At 46.8% G+C, this 20,893-nt stretch overlaps 1 protein-coding gene across 2 annotated transcripts in view; it reads right to left on the reverse strand.

Annotated features, from left to right (window-relative positions):
• Window positions 1–20,893, reverse strand: part of LOC106563143 (erbin) — a 138,158-nt gene that overhangs the window by 41,771 nt on the left and 75,494 nt on the right. For both annotated transcript variants that reach the window (XM_014128408.3, XM_014128409.3), the window contains exon 7: window positions 11,064–11,120. In XM_014128408.3, the coding sequence (XP_013983883.2) occupies window positions 11,064–11,120 (57 nt within the window). The remainder of the gene's footprint in view (window positions 1–11,063; window positions 11,121–20,893) is intronic.

Here is a 20,893-nt window from a genome sequence, read left to right on the forward strand (position 1 = left end):
TAACCATAGGTCACCTCCCTGACCAAGGCCCTTCTCCGCTATTGCTCAGTTTGGCTGGGCGGCCAGCTATTGGAATTATCTTGGTGGTTCCAAACTTGTTCAATTTAAGAAGGATGGAGGCCACTGTGTTCTTGGGGACCTTCAATGCTGCAGAAATTGTTTGGTATCCTTCCCCAGATCCATGCCGACAACAATCCTGTCTCGGAGCTCTACGGACAATTCCTTCGACCTCATGGCTTGGTTTTTGCTCTGACATGCACTGTCAACTGTGGGATCTCATAGACAGGTCTGTGCCTTTCCAAATCATGTCCAATGAATTGAATTTACCACAGGTGGACTCCAATCAAGTTGTAGAAACATCAGCGATGATCAATGGAAACAGGATGCACACCAGAGCTCAATTTCGAGTCTCATAGCAAAGGGTCTGAATACTTATGTAAATAAGGTATCTGTTTTTTATTTTGAATAAATGTGCAAAAAAATTATATAAACCTGTTTTCGCTTTGTCATTATGGGGTGTGTAGATTGATGAGGAAAAAAACTATTTAATACATTTTTGAATAAGACTGTAAGGTAACAAAATGTGGGAAAAGTAAAGGGGTCTGAATACTTTCCGAATGCACTGTATGTGTACGCAAACTTTCACCCAGTGTCCCTGTAGTCTAGTTTCTTAAAATATATATTTTTTAAAGAAATACTGCTTTATATCACACAAGGGCCCTGTTATAGCAGGCTCACGCCCAGGTCTCCTTCTCACCCATTTAAGGCCGATTTCGTCACAGGAAAAAGCATCGCAAACATTTGACACAGATACGGTTATGTTACACCAGGGGGCCATGAAAAATGTTATGACACAGGCCAAAGACATTTGTTCAAATAACGTCTGGAATTGGTGCTGGTCTAACTTTCCTCCATATCCAGGCTGGCTTTTCATTGAGTTTTATCGATTTCTAACAAATTGGCAGCAATAGATTTTCAGGTCTGGGGGAGTTCATATGCATCTAGTGACAGACTTGTGGCAAGATATTGATGGGCGATTTAACAACCATGATGTCATCCGGTCAACATCCATCCCACTTCACTGACAGATGCTACAGACCTATGCTGTGTAGATCGATGCATATAGATACTGGACGCTATATGACATAAGCTAAATTACCATTTCATGAGAAACATAACGTGTTATTGCATGTGTTACTAAGACAAACAAAATCTAAACACGACCTATAACATGAGACAAAAATGTGTTAGTCGACGGTTTCTCAGTGGGGATGAACCTCAAGGGTTGCGTCCCAAATGGACCCTATTCCCCTTATAGTGCACTACTTTTGACCAGAGCCCTATGGGGCTCTATGAAGGGATTAAGGTGCCATTTGGGACACAGCCCTAGTCCTCAAAACACCAGTCAAACCAAACGCAGCTCGGCACTAGGCTTGACAGTTACGCACTTCCCCCCGTGGAGGCTGTTTTGTCTTCGCTGCCCCTCAAAACATCCCACTTTAATCCATACCATGTATCTGTCTGCACAATCAAACTACACAACGAGGCGGTTTCACGGCAATCTCTGGGTTTGGTGTCGTAATAAATGTTGGGGTCGATATAAAAACACGGCCTGTGTTTTCGTACCATGATATGGAGAAAGAAGGCTTGATGAAAGCATGTGTTTCTGCTCTACCAGGCTCTGTTTCAGAGCTGCTTTCTGAGACATGGGTTGGTACAGGGTCCCAGAGGAATAAGTGAGTAAGAAGAGGAACGCGTGACGGTGCTTTTCGGCAAAAAGTGTCTGGGGTAAGATGAGTGTGTGGGTGCGTACGTGCAGCTGTGTGTGTGTGTGTGTGTGTGTGTGTGTGTGTGTGTGTGTGTGTGTGTGTGTGTGTGTGTGTGTGTGTGTGTGTGTGTGTGTGTGTGTGTGTGTGCCCTAGCATTGTGTGTGTGTGTTTATTTATATCCCGGGATGTTTGTGCGTCTCTGGCATCCATCCTGCCATTAGGCCTTCTGTTTGTCAGAGCTCCAGCCCTGCTGTCTCAGACACAGAACACAGAGGACCAGTCAGCTAGGGGACAACAGAAGAACTGGACCTAGATACACCGGATAGGCTTCAATTAGACAGAGATAGAGGAGAGACACAGAGAGAGGGCAGAGCAAGAGAGCGAGGTAACGAGACCGAGCAGAGGGGAAGAGCGAGACAAAGAGAAAAGAGAAAGGGAGACTTCTCCAAAACCACCTGTGGCACTCTGGATGCGCTTTATAATCATCGTTTTTAATGTGAAAGAAGAGGCTTTCAAAAGATGAAGCAGAACATGAGCTGCAGTCAGAATTTCATGATTTTTACATGACTTCACGACTTTTAACCACATTTCCATGATCAACAAATAGGCGGCGTAGCTATGTACGTATAAAAAAAGTTTGCATACATGTGGAATCAACACTGGGAGGCTAATCTCTGATCCCATATACCATCTCCTGTTGCTGTGCAAGGCACTTACACACACCCCCCCCCCAACAAAGTAGAATACATGTTAGGTAACTATATAAAACACGTGGTCAGTCAGCGTGGAGAGCTACTGCTCAAACACATCAGTGTCATGTTATGGAGGTCTGGTTGAGCAGCTCATTTCTGAAATGTGGTTTGTTAGAGGTGGACTGGAAGGGAAACCCGTACACCCAGTAGCTCTCCTGGAGGATGGTTGACCACCCTTGTTGTAAAACATCGCAACATTACAACTAAATCCATTTTTATGCCTTTATAAAATAATTTCTTCATTCAATGTATCAAAGTTCAAATGGCTACGGTAGACCTACAAATCTTTTTATACAGCTGAAGCAAGCCCACTTTTTTATTTTCTTCCAGGAACTGTACCCTTATAGTAGAGTCAAATGGATCTTAATTACCTTAGAAGCGTTTCGTTTGCAGGCTGACTAGCATCTACTGAGCTGCAATGTCCCATACATCAGAAGCCCAAATCAACTGGAAGTATTGCTGCCACAATCCAAAAAGGCTACATCTAATAATAATTTAAAAAAAAATTGTGATCCCAAAATTAGACTCAACGCGATTGAGAAGAATCGCAAGGAATACAATGGCGAAGTGAGTCGTTTGTTTTGTTGGTTTAAATTAATAATTTGAATCGTTCCAAAACGGAAATCAACTTTGTATGGCCTTACAGTATTTGCGAGTGTCAGTGTAAAGTTTTTGGGGACATGACGAAAACATGAATACATGCTAACAATAGCTAAACCAATAACTAGTCAGGCTACAATATACACTAAACAAAATTATAAATGCAACAATTTCAAAGATTTTACTGAGTTACAGTTCAAATAAGGAAATCAGTTCATTGAAATAAATGCATTAGGCCCTAATCTATGGATTTCACGACTGGAAATACAGATATGCATCTGTTGGTCACAGATACCTTAAAAACAAAGGTTGGGTGTGGATCAGAAAACCAGTTAGTATCTGGTGTGACCACCATTTGCCTCATGCAGCGGGACATCTCCTTTGCATAGAATTGATCAGTCTGTTGATTGTGGCCTGTGGAATGTTGTCCCACTCCTGTTCAATGGATGTGTGAAGTTGCTGGATATTGCCGGGAACTGGAACACGCTGTCATACATGTCAATCCAGAGCATCCCAAACATGCTCAACGGGTGACATGTCTTGTGAGTATGCAGGCCATAGAAGAACTGGGACAGTTTCAGCTTCTAGGAATAGCGACATGGGGCCGTGCATTATCATGCTTAAACAAGAGACTATGGCGGCGGACGAATAGCACAACAATGGGCCTCAGAAACTCGTCACGGTTTCTCTGTGCATTCAAATTGCCATCAATAAAATGCACTTATGTTAATTGTCCATAGCTTATGGCTGCCTATACCATAGCCCCACTGCCACCATGGGGCACTCTTGTTCACAGCAAACCGCTTGCCCACACAACGCTATACACACACTGTCTGCTATCTGCCGGCCCAAGTTGAAACCGGGATTCCTCCATGAAGAGCACACTTCTCCAGCATGCCAGTGGCTATCCAAGGTCAGCATTTGCCCACTGAAGTCAGTTACGACGCCGAACCGCAGTCCAGTCAAGACCCTGGTGAGGACGACGAGCACCCAGATGAGCTTCTCTGAGACGGTTTCTGACAGTTTGAGCAGAAATTATTTGGTTGTGCAAACCCACAGTTTTATCAGCTGTCTGGGTGGCTGGTCTCAGACAATCCCGCAGGTGAAGAAGCCAAATGTGGAGGTCCTGGACTGGCGAGGTTACACGTGGTCTGCGGTTGTGAGGCCAGTTGATCAGCTTTAATATTGTTGATAGCAGCCACAGTGTAATTGCCTGCATCATTTCCAATCCCCTATACACTTTTTGGTAAATATATATTTTGAAAATTATTTTCCCGGTAACCCCATCATCCCTAATTGGAGTAAAATAACGGACAAAAATACTTAGGCTTCTACAACCTGGTTATACATACTATATACAGTGCATTCAGAAAGTATTCAGACCCCTCGACTTTTTCCACATTTTGTTAATGTACAAATTCTAAAATTGAGGGTTTTCCTCAATCTACACACACACACAATACACCATAACGACAAAGCAAAAGCAGGTTTAGATTTTTTTCTCAAATGTATTAAAAATAAATAAATCACATTTACATAAGTATTCAGACCCTTTACTCAGTACCTTGTTACAGCACCTTAGGCAGCGATTACAGCCTCGAGTCTTCTTGGGTATGACGCTATAAGCTTGGCACAAATGTATTTGGGGAGTTTCTCCCATTCTTCTCTGCAAATCCTCAAACTCTGCCAGGTTGGATGGGGAGCGTCGCTGCACAGTTATTTTCAGGTCTCTCCAGAGATATTCGATCGGGGTCAAGTCCAGGCTCAGGCCGGGCCACTCAAGGACATTCAGATGTCCCGAAACCACTCCTGCGTTGTCTTGGCCGTGTCTGTGGTCCTGAGCACTCTGGAGCAGGTTTTCATCAACGATCTCTCTGTACTTTTCGCCATTAATCTTTTCCCCAATCCTGACTAGTCTCCCAGTCCCTGCTGCTGAAAAACATCCCCACAGCATGATGCTGCCATCAGCATACTTCACCGTAGGGATGGTGCCAGGTTTCCTCCAGATGTGACGGTTGGCATTCTGGCCAAACATTTCCATCTTGGTTTCATCAGACCAGAAAATCTTGTTTCTCATGATCTGAGAGTCTTTAGGTGCCTTTTGGCAAACTCCAAGTGGGCTGTCATGTGCATTTTACTGAGGAGTGGCTTCCGTCTTTCGACTCTATCATAAAGGCCTGATTGCAGCACTCCACCAGAGATGGCTGTCGTTCTGGAAGGTTCTCCCATCTCCACAGAGGAACTCTGGAGCTCTGTCAGAGTGACCAGCCAACCGTCACGTCTGAAGGAAACCTGGCACCATCCCTACGGTGAAATATGCTGATGGCAGCATCATGCTGTGGGGATGTTTGGTCACCTCCCTGACCAAGGCTCTTTTCCCCAAATTGTTCAGTTTGACCGGGCGGCCAGCACAAGGAAGAGTCTTGGTGGTTACAATTTAAGAATGATGGAGGCCACTGTGTTCTTGGGGACCTTCAATGCTGCAGAAATTGTTTGGTACCCTTCCCCAGATCTGTGCCTCGACACAATCCTGGAGCTCTATGGACAATTCCTTCGACCTCATGGCTTGGTTTTTGCTCTGACATGCACTGTCAACTGTGGGACCTTATATAGACAGGTAATGTGCTTTTCCAAATCATGCCCAATCAATTGAATTTACCACAGGTGGACTCGAATCAAGTTGTAGAAACATCAAGGATGACCAATGGAAACAAGTTGCAGTTGAGCTCAATTTCAAGTCTCATAGCAAAGGGTGTGAATACTTATGTAATACATTTTTTATATATTTGCAAACATGTTTAAAAAAAAAAAACTTTTGCTTTGTCATTATGGGGTACTGTGTGTGTAGACTCATAAGAAAATAATTGAAAGCATTTTAGAATGAGGGTGTAACATAAAATGTGGAAAAAGTCAAAGGGTCTGAATACTGTCCAAATGCACTGTCTGCAGTATGCTCTGGTTAGGCCTAAAATGAGCCAATGTGACCCATCAGAAGTGCCATGGTGTTTCCTTGGCATCTCTATATAGCTGACCATCGATGTACAGTTTATCAACCACCATGGAGACGCTGCCCATCAATGTACAGAACCAGTCAAAAGTTTGGACACACCTACCCATTGAAGGTTTTTTTTTTTTTTTTTTTTTTTTTACTATTTTCTACATTGCATAATAATAGTGATGACATCAAAACTATGAAATAACACATGGAATCATGTAGCATTTTAGATTCTTCAAAGTAGCCACCCTTTGCCTTGACAGCTTTGCACACTCTTGGCATTCTCTCAACCAGCTTCACCTGGAATGCTTTTCCAAAGGTATAGCTGACCAGTATCCCTTCTTTCTTTTCTCTCCAAAACTCTTGAATGTGCCGTCCTTGGCCAGCTCTCCTGCTATCTCTCTCAGAATGACCTTCTTGATCCAAATCAGTCAGGTTTCAAGACTGGTCATTCAACTGAGACTGCTCTTCTCTGTGTCACGGAGGCTCTCCGCACTGCTAAAGCTAACTCTCTCTCCTCTGCTCTCATCCTCCTAGACCTATCTGCTGCCTTTGATACTGTGAACCATCAGATCCTCCTCTCCACCCTCTCCGAGTTGGGCATCTCCGGCGCGGCCCACGCTTGGATTGCGTCCTACCTGACAGGTCGCTCCTACCAGGTGGCGTGGCGAGAATCTGTCTCCGCACCACGTGCTCTCACCACTGGTGTCCCCCAGGGCTCTGTTCTAGGCCCTCTCCTATTCTCGCTATACACCAAGTCACTTGGCTCTGTCATATCCTCACATGGTCTCTCCTATCATTGCTATGCAGACGACACACAATTAATCTTCTCCTTTCCCCCTTCTGATAACCAGGTGGCGAATCGCATCTCTGCATGTCTGGCAGACATATCAGTGTGGATGACGGATCACCACCTCAAGCTGAACCTCGGCAAGACGGAGCTGCTCTTCCTCCCGGGGAAGGACTGCCCGTTCCATGATCTCGCCATCACGGTTGACAACTCCATTGGGTCCTCCTCCCAGAGTGCTAAGAACCTTGGCGTGACCCTGGACAACACCCTGTCATTCTCTACTAACATCAAGGCGGTGACCCGATCCTGTAGGTTCATGCTCTAAAACATTCGCAGAGTACGACCCTGCCTCACACAGGAAGCGGCGCAGGTCCTAATCCAGGCACTTGTCATCTCCCATCTGGATTACTGCAACTCGCTGTTGGCTGGGCTCCCTGCCTGTGCCATTAAACCCCTACAACTCATCCAGAACGCCGCAGCCCGTCTGGTGTTCAACCTTCCCAAGTTCTCTCACGTCACCCCGCTCCTCCGCTCTCTCCACTGGCTTCCAGTTGAAGCTCGCATCCGCTACAAGACCATGGTGCTTGCCTACGGAGCTGTCAGGGGAACGGCCCCTCCGTACCTTCAGGCTCTGATCAGTCCCTACACCCAAACAAGGGCACTGCGTTCATCCACCTCTGGCCTGCTCGCCTCCCTACCTCTGAGGAAGCACAGTTCCCGCTCAGCCCAGTCAAAACTGTTCCCTGCTCTGGCACCCCAATGGTGGAACAAGCTCCCTCACGACGCCAGGACAGCGGAGTCAATCACCACCTTCCGGAGACACCTGAAACCCTACCTCTTTAAGGAATACCTAGGATAGGATAAAGTAATCCTTCTAAACCCCCGCCCCCCCCCCCCCCTTAAAAGATTTAGATGCACTATTGTAAAGTGGTTGTTCCACTGGATATCATAAGGTGAATGCACCAATTTGTAAGTCGCTCTGGATAAGAGCGTCTGCTAAATGACTTAAATGTAAATGTAATGTATTGAAAGAGCTCCCACATATGCTGAGCACTTGTTGGCTGCTTTTCCTTCACTCTAAGGTCCAACTCAACCCAAACCATGTCAATTCAGTTGATTGTGTAGGCCAGGTCATCTGATGCAGCAATCCATCACTCTACTTCTTGGTCAAATAGCCCTTACACAGCCTGGAGGTGTGTTGGGTCATTGTCCTGTTGAAAAACAAATGATAGTCCCACTAAGCGCAAAGCAGATGGGATGGCGTATCGCTGCAGAATGCTGTGGTAGCCATGCTGGATAAGTGTGCCTTGAATTCTAAATAAATCACTGACAGTGTCACCAGCAAAGCATCCCCACACCGTCACACCTCCTCCATGGTTCCGCGGAGATCATCCGTTCACCTACTCTACGTCTCACAAAGACACGGCGGTTGGAACCAAAAACCAAAAATGTGTACTCATAAGACCAAAAGGACAGCTTTCCACCAGTCTAATGTCCATTGCTCGTCTTCTTGGCCCAAGCATCCATTCTTCTGATTGGTGTATTTTAGTAGTTGTTTCTTTGCAGCAATTCAACCACGAAGGCCTGATTCACGCAGTCTCCTCTGAACAGTTAATCTTGATATGGGTTTGTTCATTGAACTCTGAAGCATTTATTTGGGCTGCAATTTCTGAGGCTGCTAACTCTAATGAACTTCTACTCAATTGTCTGTATTTTTTTTTTATGTTGGGTAAAGTATTTTCCTTCTTTCTCAGATTTCTCTAGAGAGCTGGTCGTTCATTCCATAGTTTGTGCCTTTGAGCTCACTACCTTTTCTTCGTACCCTGATTTTCTGCTGGAAGTGCTCAAAACAAGCTATTATGGGGCGCAGGCCATGGTGGGATGTACTTCCTATTCTATGTACTTGCGAAAATGTCATTCATTGTACCTGGTCTTGTGAAATTGTCAGATTAGTAGATGTGCACAGATGCCTCACGGTTTCTAGATTTAACCTTTTCAGTGCCAGAGAATATTGAGTTATCCCGCATACTGCGTATCAGTGTATCCAGCGCGGTCTCTTGAAGGACTGTTTACTTTGATTTCCAATTTGTCAACAGTGCCCCTTAGTGCTTTATTCTCTTGACGCATATCCTCAAGTTGTCTGTTATTGAAAGCGAGGGCGATGTTGAGGTCAGCTAGGTTCTTTCTCATTTCATCTTAAAACAGACAGCTTTTGAGTTATGGAGACCAGAACACTTACTTTGGAAGCGTTGACGTCATCGCCGGTGGAGTTGTTTAAATCAACCGTGTCACTGGATGAGTTCCTAAATCTTTTGGCAGGCTTTATGGCAGAGATCCCGGTGTCTTGGTTCTTATGGCCAGCCTGAGTTAAGGAATCCCTGCAATCCATGTCGTGGTCGGAATGGTAGTATTGGTCAATGAAATATTCCAGATTCCACAGGGTGTCATGTGATGGATCCAGCTTCTCCAGTTTGGGTAAGCTCAAAGTTCTTAACAGTATTTTCTGGAATTCTTTTGCACACCACACCGCAAGGTATTGGTAAACTTTCATTAGTAGGGCTTGCAGGAGAACAGCCTATTTCAATATAACATATTTATCAGAAATGTTTGTATTTTGGAGCGTCGCTCTGCCACGCTGCATACCTGCTCATGCTCCTCCCGTTCGGTTGCATGTACTGCCAAATTTTCGAAAACGACGTTGGAGACGGCTTATGGTAGAGAAATTAACATTCAATTCTCTGGCAACAGCTTTGCAGTCAGCATGCCAATTGCAAGCTCCCTCACACCTGTCAGGTGGATGGATTATCTTGGTAATGGAGAAATGCTCACTAAAAATATGTAAACTAATTTGTGCACAAAATTTGAGAGAAATAAGCTTTTTGTGGCTATGGAACATTTCTGGGATCTTTTATTTCAGCTCACGAAACATGGGACCAACACGTTACATGTTGCGTTTATATTTTTGTTCAGTATAGTTCGGAAATCAAAAGGCCATTGCTGTAAAGACAAGACAACTAAAAAGATAGACTTTACATTATCAAAATTCCCAACTTAATTGAGCGAACAGTAGGCCTGAAAACCTGTCTTATTGGCACCAGCTGAGAGCATCGGCCATATCCCCGGTGAGCGTGCACTGCGCATATCCACTCTATCATTGTTGGTTCAGTGCCACTTAAAAGTTTGTTTTCGGACAATCATTTCCTCCTCCAGTTTAGATGAACGTCATTCTATGCGTGTCTCTCCTTCTCATTGGCCTCTTATATGGACATTGTTTTTATCGATCTGTTTGTCAGTGTCAGCAGAGTAGGCTACCCTGTAATTTGCCATAATAAAAAAAGATCCTGCTTATGTCTCCAGTCATATAAAGTGAACTACAACTGCATGAAATGTGTTTTTCCTGTGCAAAGAAAGAAAGTTCTGATATAGCCTATAGCCCAGGTCTCTACGCTATACACGCTCAGACATGCATTGAACAATCTTTTTTGCAAACAGTGATTGAGTTCTATTATTTGCCTACATTATGACTATCCAATCTACTCATCACTTAAGTTTGCAAATGTGATGACGCATGGAATGCTTTATTATAAAGGTGCATTTTTTATGGTGAAAATGTACTTCCCCAAACTTTAAACTCACGCTCCTCCTGCAAAGGCTAGTGATTTAGCTGTTTGCTACTCGTCTTGTTGGCTGAGGAAAAGTAAATGTGGACAGTTATTCTAACATCTTGAATGTGAGCTGTAAGGACACACGGCGTTGCATCCTCGACTTGCATGTTCTGTTAAGATTAATTACCATAATCGAAATGTGATTTCGGTCATTCTGAACACCGTGGGTGGGCGCCCTAATCCGGTTACACACCCAATGAATATGGGTCTGGTAAATTTCTCAAATGTCTGGTAAATTAAAATTCCACACGGTGGAATTCAATGCCACAGAGAAAAAGTGAGAGACATAGAGCAAGAGTGTGTAGGGGAGAGAGGGAGAGAAAAGAGGGAGAGAGAGCGAGAGGACAGTAGAAAGGCACTTGTCCTTTTTTCTCTCCCTCCTACAAACATGGTTGCTCACAAAGAGCCACCTCTTGTTCGTCTGTGGACTGTGAGGTGTGCAAGGGCTTTGATATGGGGAAAACATGTGAAACAGAGACAGAGAAAACTTACTTTGGCAGCATCTTTAACTGGTTCTCTCTCAGCTCCAGGATCTGCAGTTTAGTCAACCTGAGGGAGAGTGAGAGAGGAAGAGGAGAGCGAGAGACAGATGTAGAATACAAGTCACTGACATAGCACTCACTGTGTATACTCAAAGTGAAAATCTATTGACCAGCCTTCAGGGACATGGGATAGTGTTGTTTTACTGGATGGTTTTGTCTAAAAACAAAGGCTTATCCTGGGGCTGGATCACTGGGGCCTGACCAACGATGTGAGCCATACAGATATGTAATTCAAGATTCCACATGACTCCTGCTAGTTTGAAACCCAGCTGTGATTCAGCTGTAAAGTGGGGAAACTGAGCCCAAGAGAAAGCTACATAAGGTCAGTAGCAAGGTTTCCTCCCATGTCATAAACCTACATGATCTAGCCATGATTACATACTATAGCTTACAGTAAATTCAGAAAGTATTCAGACCCCTTCCCTTTTTCCAAATTTTGTTACATCAGACCCTTTGCTATGAAACTCAAAATTGCGCTCAGCATCCTGTTTCCATTGATCATTGTTGAGATGTTTCTCCAACTTGATTGGAGTCCACCTGTGGTAAATTCAATTGATTGGAAATGATGTGGATAAGCACAAACCTGTCTATATAAAGGTCCCTCAGTTGACAGTGCATGTCAGAGCAAAAACCAAGCCATGAGGTCGAGGCATGGATCTGGGGAAGGGTACCAAAACATTTCTGCAGCATTGAAGGTCCCCAAGAACACAGTGGACTCCCGATTAGCGCAGCGGTTTAAGGCACTGCATCTCAGTGCTAGAAGCGTCACTACAGACCCTGGTTCGATTCCAGGCTGTAACAACCGATCGTGATTGGGAGTCCAAATAGGGCGGGGCACAATTGGCCCAGCATCGTCTGGGGTTTGGCCGGGGTAGGACATCATTGTAAATGAGAATTTGTTCTTAACTGACTTGCCTGGTTAAATAAAGGTTAAATAAAATAACAAATAAATTCTTAAGTGGAAGAAGTTTGGCACCAGGACACTTCCTAGAGCTGGCCGCCCAACCAAACTGAGCCATCAGGGGAGAAGAGCCTTGGTCAGGGAGGTGACCAAGAACCCAATGATCACTCAAACAGAGCTCCAGAATTCCTCTGTGGAGATGGAAGGTCTGCAGCACTTAACCAATCAGGCATTTATGGTAGAGTGGCCAGACGGAAACCACTCCTCAGTAAAATGCACACGACAGCCTTGCTTGTAGTTTGCCAAAAGGCACCTAAGATTCTCTGTTCTGATGAAACCAAAATTTAACTCTTTGGCCTGAATGCCAAGCGTCACGGGACAAGTCTCTGAATGTCCGTGAGATGCCCAGCCAGAGCTGGGACTTGAACCCAATCGAACATTTCTGGAGAGACCTGAAATAAGCTGTGCAGCGACGCTCCCCATCCAACCTGACAGACCTCGAGAGGATCTGCAAAGAATAATGGGAGAAACTCCCCAAATACAGGTGTGCCAAGCTTGTATCATCATACCCAAGAAGACTCGACGCTGTAATCGTTGCCAAAAGGTGCTTCAACAAAGTACAGAGTAAAAGGTCTGAATATTTATGTAAATGTGATTTCAGTTGTTTCTACATTTGCAAAAAAAAAAATCTACAAAATTATTTTTTGCTTTGTCATTATGGGGTATTATGTTCAGATTCATGAGAAGAAAAAAAAACAATTGAATCCATTTTACAATTAGGCTGTGTAACGTAACAAAATTTGGAAAAAGTAAAGGGGTCTGAAAACTTCCCGAATGCACTTTCCGAATAGAGTTGTGATCTTCCCCCGTGGGAGAGTTATATGATAAAGAGTTAGTCTCTATAGAGACAGGGGAGAGTGGAAGTTGAAGCAATTGAAGAAGAAAGGGTTGTAGTAACAGTTGATTTTATCTCAAACTTTCACATCACACTGCATTCATACACATACTGGTTCCTCTGACTGCAACACACGCACAAACACACACACACACACACCCAACTGCAACACACACACACACACCCAACTGCAACACACACACACCCAACTGCCACACACACACACACCACACACCCAACTGCAACACACACACACACCCAACTGCAACACACACACACCCAACTGCAACACACACACACACACACACACACCCAACTGCAACACACACACACACACACACACACCCAACTGCCCCACACACACCCAACTGCAACACACCCAACTGCAACACACCCAACTGCAACGCACCCAACTGCAACGCACCCAACTGCACACACACCCAACTGCAACGCACACAAACACACACTCACAACTGCAACACACACACACCCAACTGCAACACACACACACACACCCAACTGCACACACACACACACACCCAACTGCAACACACCCAACTGCAACACACCCAACTGCAACACACCCAACTGCAACACACCCAACTGCAACACACCCAACTGCAACGCACACAAACACACAACTGCAACGCACACAAACACACAACTGCAACACACACACACAACTGCAACACACACACACAACTGCAACACACACACACACACCTGCAACACACACACAACTGCAACACACACAACTGCAACACACACACACACACACACACACCTGCACACACACACACACACACCTGCAACACACACACACCTGCAACACACACACACACACACACACACCTGCAACACACACACACACACACACACCTGCAACACACACACACACACACACACACACACACCTGCAACACACACACACACACCTGTAAAACACCGCACACACACACCTGCAACGCAACGCACGCACACACCTGCAACGCAACGCACGCACACACACCTGCAACGCAACGCACGCACACACACCTGCAACGCAACGCACGCACACACACCTGCAACGCAACGCACGCACACACACACCTGCAACGCAACGCACGCACACACCTGCAACGCAACGCACACACACACCTGCAACGCAACGCACGCACACACACACCTGCAACGCACACACACACCTGCAACGCACACACACACCTGCAACGCACACACCCAACTGCAACACACACACACCTGCAACACACACACACACACACACCTGCAACACACACACACACACACACACACCTGCAACACACACACACACACACACACACACACACCTGCAACACACACACACACACCTGTAAAACACCGCACGCACACACCTGCAACGCAACGCACGCACACACCTGCAACGCAACGCACGCACACACACCTGCAACGCAACGCACGCACACACACCTGCAACGCAACGCACGCACACACACACCTGCAACGCAACGCACGCACACACACACCTGCAACGCAACGCACGCACACACCTGCAACGCAACGCACACACACACCTGCAACGCAACGCACGCACACACACACCTGCAACGCACACACACACCTGCAACGCACACACACACCTGCAACGCACACACCCAACTGCAACACACACACACACACACACACACACACACAACTACAACACACACACACACACCCAACTGCAACACACACACACACACACACCCAACTGCAACACACACACACACACCCAACTGCAACACACACACACACACACACACACACCCAACTACAACACACACACACACACACACCCAACTGCAACACACACACAACTGCAACACACACACACACACACCTGCAACACACACACACACAACTGCAACACACACACACACACACACAACTGCAACACACACACACACACACACACACACACACACACACACACACACACACACAACTGCAACACACACACACACACACAACTGCAACACACACACACACACACGCACACACACACACACACACAACTGCAACACACACACACACACAACTGCAACACACACACACACACACAACTGCAACACACACACACACACACACACACACACACACACACACACACACACACACACAACTGCAACACACACACACACACACACAACTGCAACACACACACACAACTGCTACACACACACACAACTGCTACACACACACACAACTCACACACACACACACACACACACACACACACAACTGCTACACACACACACACACACACACACACACACACCTGCAACACACACACACCTGCAACACACACACAACTGCAACACACACACACACACACACACAACTGCAACACACACACACACACACCTGCAACACACACACGCACACACACACCTGCAAAACACCGCACACACACACCTGCAACGCAACGCACGCACACACACACCTGCAACGCAACGCACGCACACACACACCTGCAACGCAACGCACACACACACCTGCAAAGCAACGCACGCACACACACACCTGCAAAGCAACGCACGCACACACACACCTGCAACGCACACACACACCTGCAACGCACCACACACACACCCAACTGCAACACACACACACACACCCAACTGCAACACACACACACACACACCCAACTACAACACACACACACACACCCAACTGCAACACACACACACAACTGCAACACACACACACAACTGCAACACACACACACAACTGCAACACACACAACTGCAACACACACAACTGCAACACACACACACACACACACAACTGCAACACACACACACAACTGCAACACACACACACACACACACACAACTGCAACACACACACACACACAACTGCAACACACACACACACACCCAACTACAACACACACACACACACACACACAACTGCAACACACACACACACACACACACACACACACAACTGCAACACACACACACACACCTGCAACACACACACACCTGCAACACACACACACCTGCAACACACACACACACACAACTGCAACACACACACACACACAACTGCAACACACACACACACACACCTGCAACACACACACGCACACACCTGCAACACACACACGCACACACACACCTGCAAAACACCGCACACACACACCTGCAACGCAACGCACGCACACACACACCTGCAACGCAACGCACACACACACCTGCAACGCAACGCACACACACACCAGCAAAGCAACGCACGCACTCACACACCTGCAACGCACCACACACACACCCGCAACGCACCACACACACACCCAACTACAACACACACACACACACCCAACTGCAACACACACACAACTGCAACACACACACACACACACACAACTGCAACACACACACACACACACACAACTGCAACACACACACACACACACACAACTGCAACACACACACACACAACTGCAACACACACACACAACTGCAACACACACACACACACACACACACACAACTGCAACACACACACACACACACACACACACACACCCAACTACAACACACACACACACACAACTGCAACACACACACAACTGCAACACACACACAACTGCAACACACACACAACTGCAACACACACACAACTGCAACACACACACAACTGCAACACACACACACACACACACACACACAACTGCAACACACACACACACACAACTGCAACACACACACACACACACACAACACACACACACACACACACACAACTGCAACACACACACACACACAACTGCTACACACACACACACAACTGCAACACACACACACACACAACTGCAACACACACACACACACACACACACAACTGCAACACAAACACACACAACTGCAACACACACAACTGCAACACACACACACACACACACACACAGAACTGCAACACACACACACACACACACACAGAACTGCAACACACACACACAGAACTGCAACACACACACACAACTGCAACACACACACACACAACTGCAACACACACACAACTGCAACACACACACACAACTGCAACACAAACACACACAACTGCAACACACACACACACACACACACACAACTGCAACACACACACACACACACACACACACACACACACACAGAACTGCAACACACACACACAGAACTGCAACACACACACACAGAACTGCAACACACACACACAACTGCAACACACACACACAACTGCAACACACACACACAACTGCAACACACACACACAACTGCAACACACACACACACAACTGCAACACACACACACACACACAACTGCAACACACACACACACACACAACTGCAACACACACACACACACACAACTGCAACACACACACACACAACTGCAACACACACACACACACACACACACCTGCAACACACACACACACACACACCTGCAACACACACACACACACACACACCTGCAACACACACACACACACACACAACTGCAACACACACACACACACACACACAACTGCAACACACACACACACAACTGCAACACACACACACACAACTGCAACACACACACACACAACTGCAACACACACACACACAACTGCAACACACACACACACACACACACAACTGCAACACACACACACACACACAACTGCAACACACACACACACACAACTGCAACACACACACACACACAACTGCAACACACACACCTGCAACACACACACCTGCAACACACACACACACACCTGCAACACACACACACACACACACACACACACCTGCAACACACATACACACACACACACACACACCTGCAACACACATACACACACACACACACACCTGCAACACACACACACACACACACACACACACCTGCAACACACACACACACACACACACACACACAACTGCAACACACACACACACCTGCAACACACATACACACACACACACACACACCTGCAACACACACACACACACACACACACAACTGCAACACACACACACAACTGCAACACACAACTGCAACACACACACACACACACACACAACTGCGACACACACACACACAACTGCGACACACACACACACACACACACACACAACTGCAACACACACACACACACAACTGCAACACACACACACACACACAACTGCAACACACACACACACACAACTGCAACACACACACACACACACAACTGCAACACACACACACACACACACACACACACACACACACACACACACACAACTGCAACACACACACACAACTGCAACACACACACACAACTGCAACACACACACACACACACACAACTGCAACACACACACACAACTGCAACACACACACACAACTGCAACACACACACACACACACACAACTGCAACACACACACACACACAACTGCTACACACACACACACACACACACACACACAACTGCAACACACACACACACACCTGCAACACACACACACCTGCAACACACACACAACTGCAACACACACACACACACACACAACTGCAACACACACACACACACACACAACTGCAACACACACACACACACACCTGCAACACACACACGCACACACACACCTGCAAAACACCGCACAAACACACCTGCAACGCAACGCACGCACACACACACCTGCAACGCAACGCACGCACACACACACCTGCAACGCAACGCACACACACACCTGCAACGCAACGCACACACACACCTGCAAAGCAACGCACGCACACACACACCTGCAACGCACACACACACCTGCAACGCACCACACACACACCCAACTGCAACACACACACACACACCCAACTGCAACACACACACACACACACACCCAACTACAACACACACACACACACACCCAACTGCAACACACACACACAACTGCAACACACACACACAACTGCAACACACACAACTGCAACACACACAACTGCAACACACACACACACACACACAACTGCAACACACACACACACACACACACACAACTGCAACACACACACACAACTGCAACACACACACACAACTGCAACACACACACACAACTGCAACACACACACACACACAACTGCAACACACACACACACACCCAACTACAACACACACACACACACACACACACACACACAACTGCAACACACACACACACACACACACACACACACAACTGCAACACACACACACACACCTGCAACACACACACACCTGCAACACACACACACACACAACTGCAACACACACACACACACAACTGCAACACACACACACACACACCTGCAACACACACACGCACACACCTGCAACACACACACGCACACACACACCTGCAAAACACCGCACACACACACCTGCAACGCAACGCACGCACACACACACCTGCAACGCAACGCACGCACACACACACCTGCAACGCAACGCACGCACACACACACCTGCAACGCAACGCACACACACACCTGCAACGCAACGCACACACACACCTGCAAAGCAACGCACGCACACACACACCTGCAACGCACCACACACACACCCGCAACGCACCACACACACACCCAACTACAACACACACACACACACCCAACTGCAACACACACACAACTGCAACACACACAACTGCAACACACACAACTGCAACACACACACACACACACACAACTGCAACACACACACACACAACTGCAACACACACACACACACACACAACTGCAACACACACACACACACACACAACTGCAACACACACACACAACTGCAACACACACACACAACTGCAACACACACACACACACACACACACACACACACCCAACTACAACACACACACACACACAACTGCAACACACACACAACTGCAACACACACACAACTGCAACACACACACACACACACACACACACACACACACACACACACAACTGCAACACACACACACACACAACTGCAACACACACACACACACAACTGCAACACACACACACACACAACTGCAACACACACACACACACACACAACTGCAACACACACACACACACACACAACTGCAACACACACACACACACACACAACTGCAACACACACACACACACAACTGCAACACACACACACACACAACTGCAACACACACACACACACACACACACACACACACAACTGCAACACACACACACACACACACACACACACACACAACTGCAACACACACACACACACACACACACACACACAACTGCAACACACACACACACACACACACACAACTGCAACACAAACACACACAACTGCAACACACACAACTGCAACACACACACACACACACACACACACACACACACAGAACTGCAACACACACACACACACACACACAAACACAACTGCAACACACACACACACACACACACACACAACTGCAACACACACACACACACACACACACACACACACACACAACTGCAACACACACACACACACACACACACACACACACACACACACACAACTGCAACACACACACAACACACACACAACTGCAACACACACACACACAACACACACACAACACACACACACACAACACACACACAACACACACACACACACACACACACAACCACACACACACACACACACACACAACTGCAACACACACACACACACACACAACTGCAACACACACACACACACACACACACACACACACACAACTGCAACACACACAACTGCAACACACACAACTGCAACACACACACACACACACAACTGCAACACACACACACACACACAACTGCAACACACACACACACACACACACAACTGCAACACACACACACACACACACACAACTGCAACACACACACACACACACACACAACTGCAACACACACACACACACACACACACACACACAACTGCAACACACACACACACACACACAACTGCAACA

This window comes from Salmo salar, chromosome 11 (genome assembly GCF_965601325.2).
Source record: "Salmo salar chromosome 11, fSalSal1, whole genome shotgun sequence".
In the NCBI taxonomy this organism is placed as follows: domain Eukaryota; kingdom Metazoa; phylum Chordata; class Actinopteri; order Salmoniformes; family Salmonidae; genus Salmo; species Salmo salar.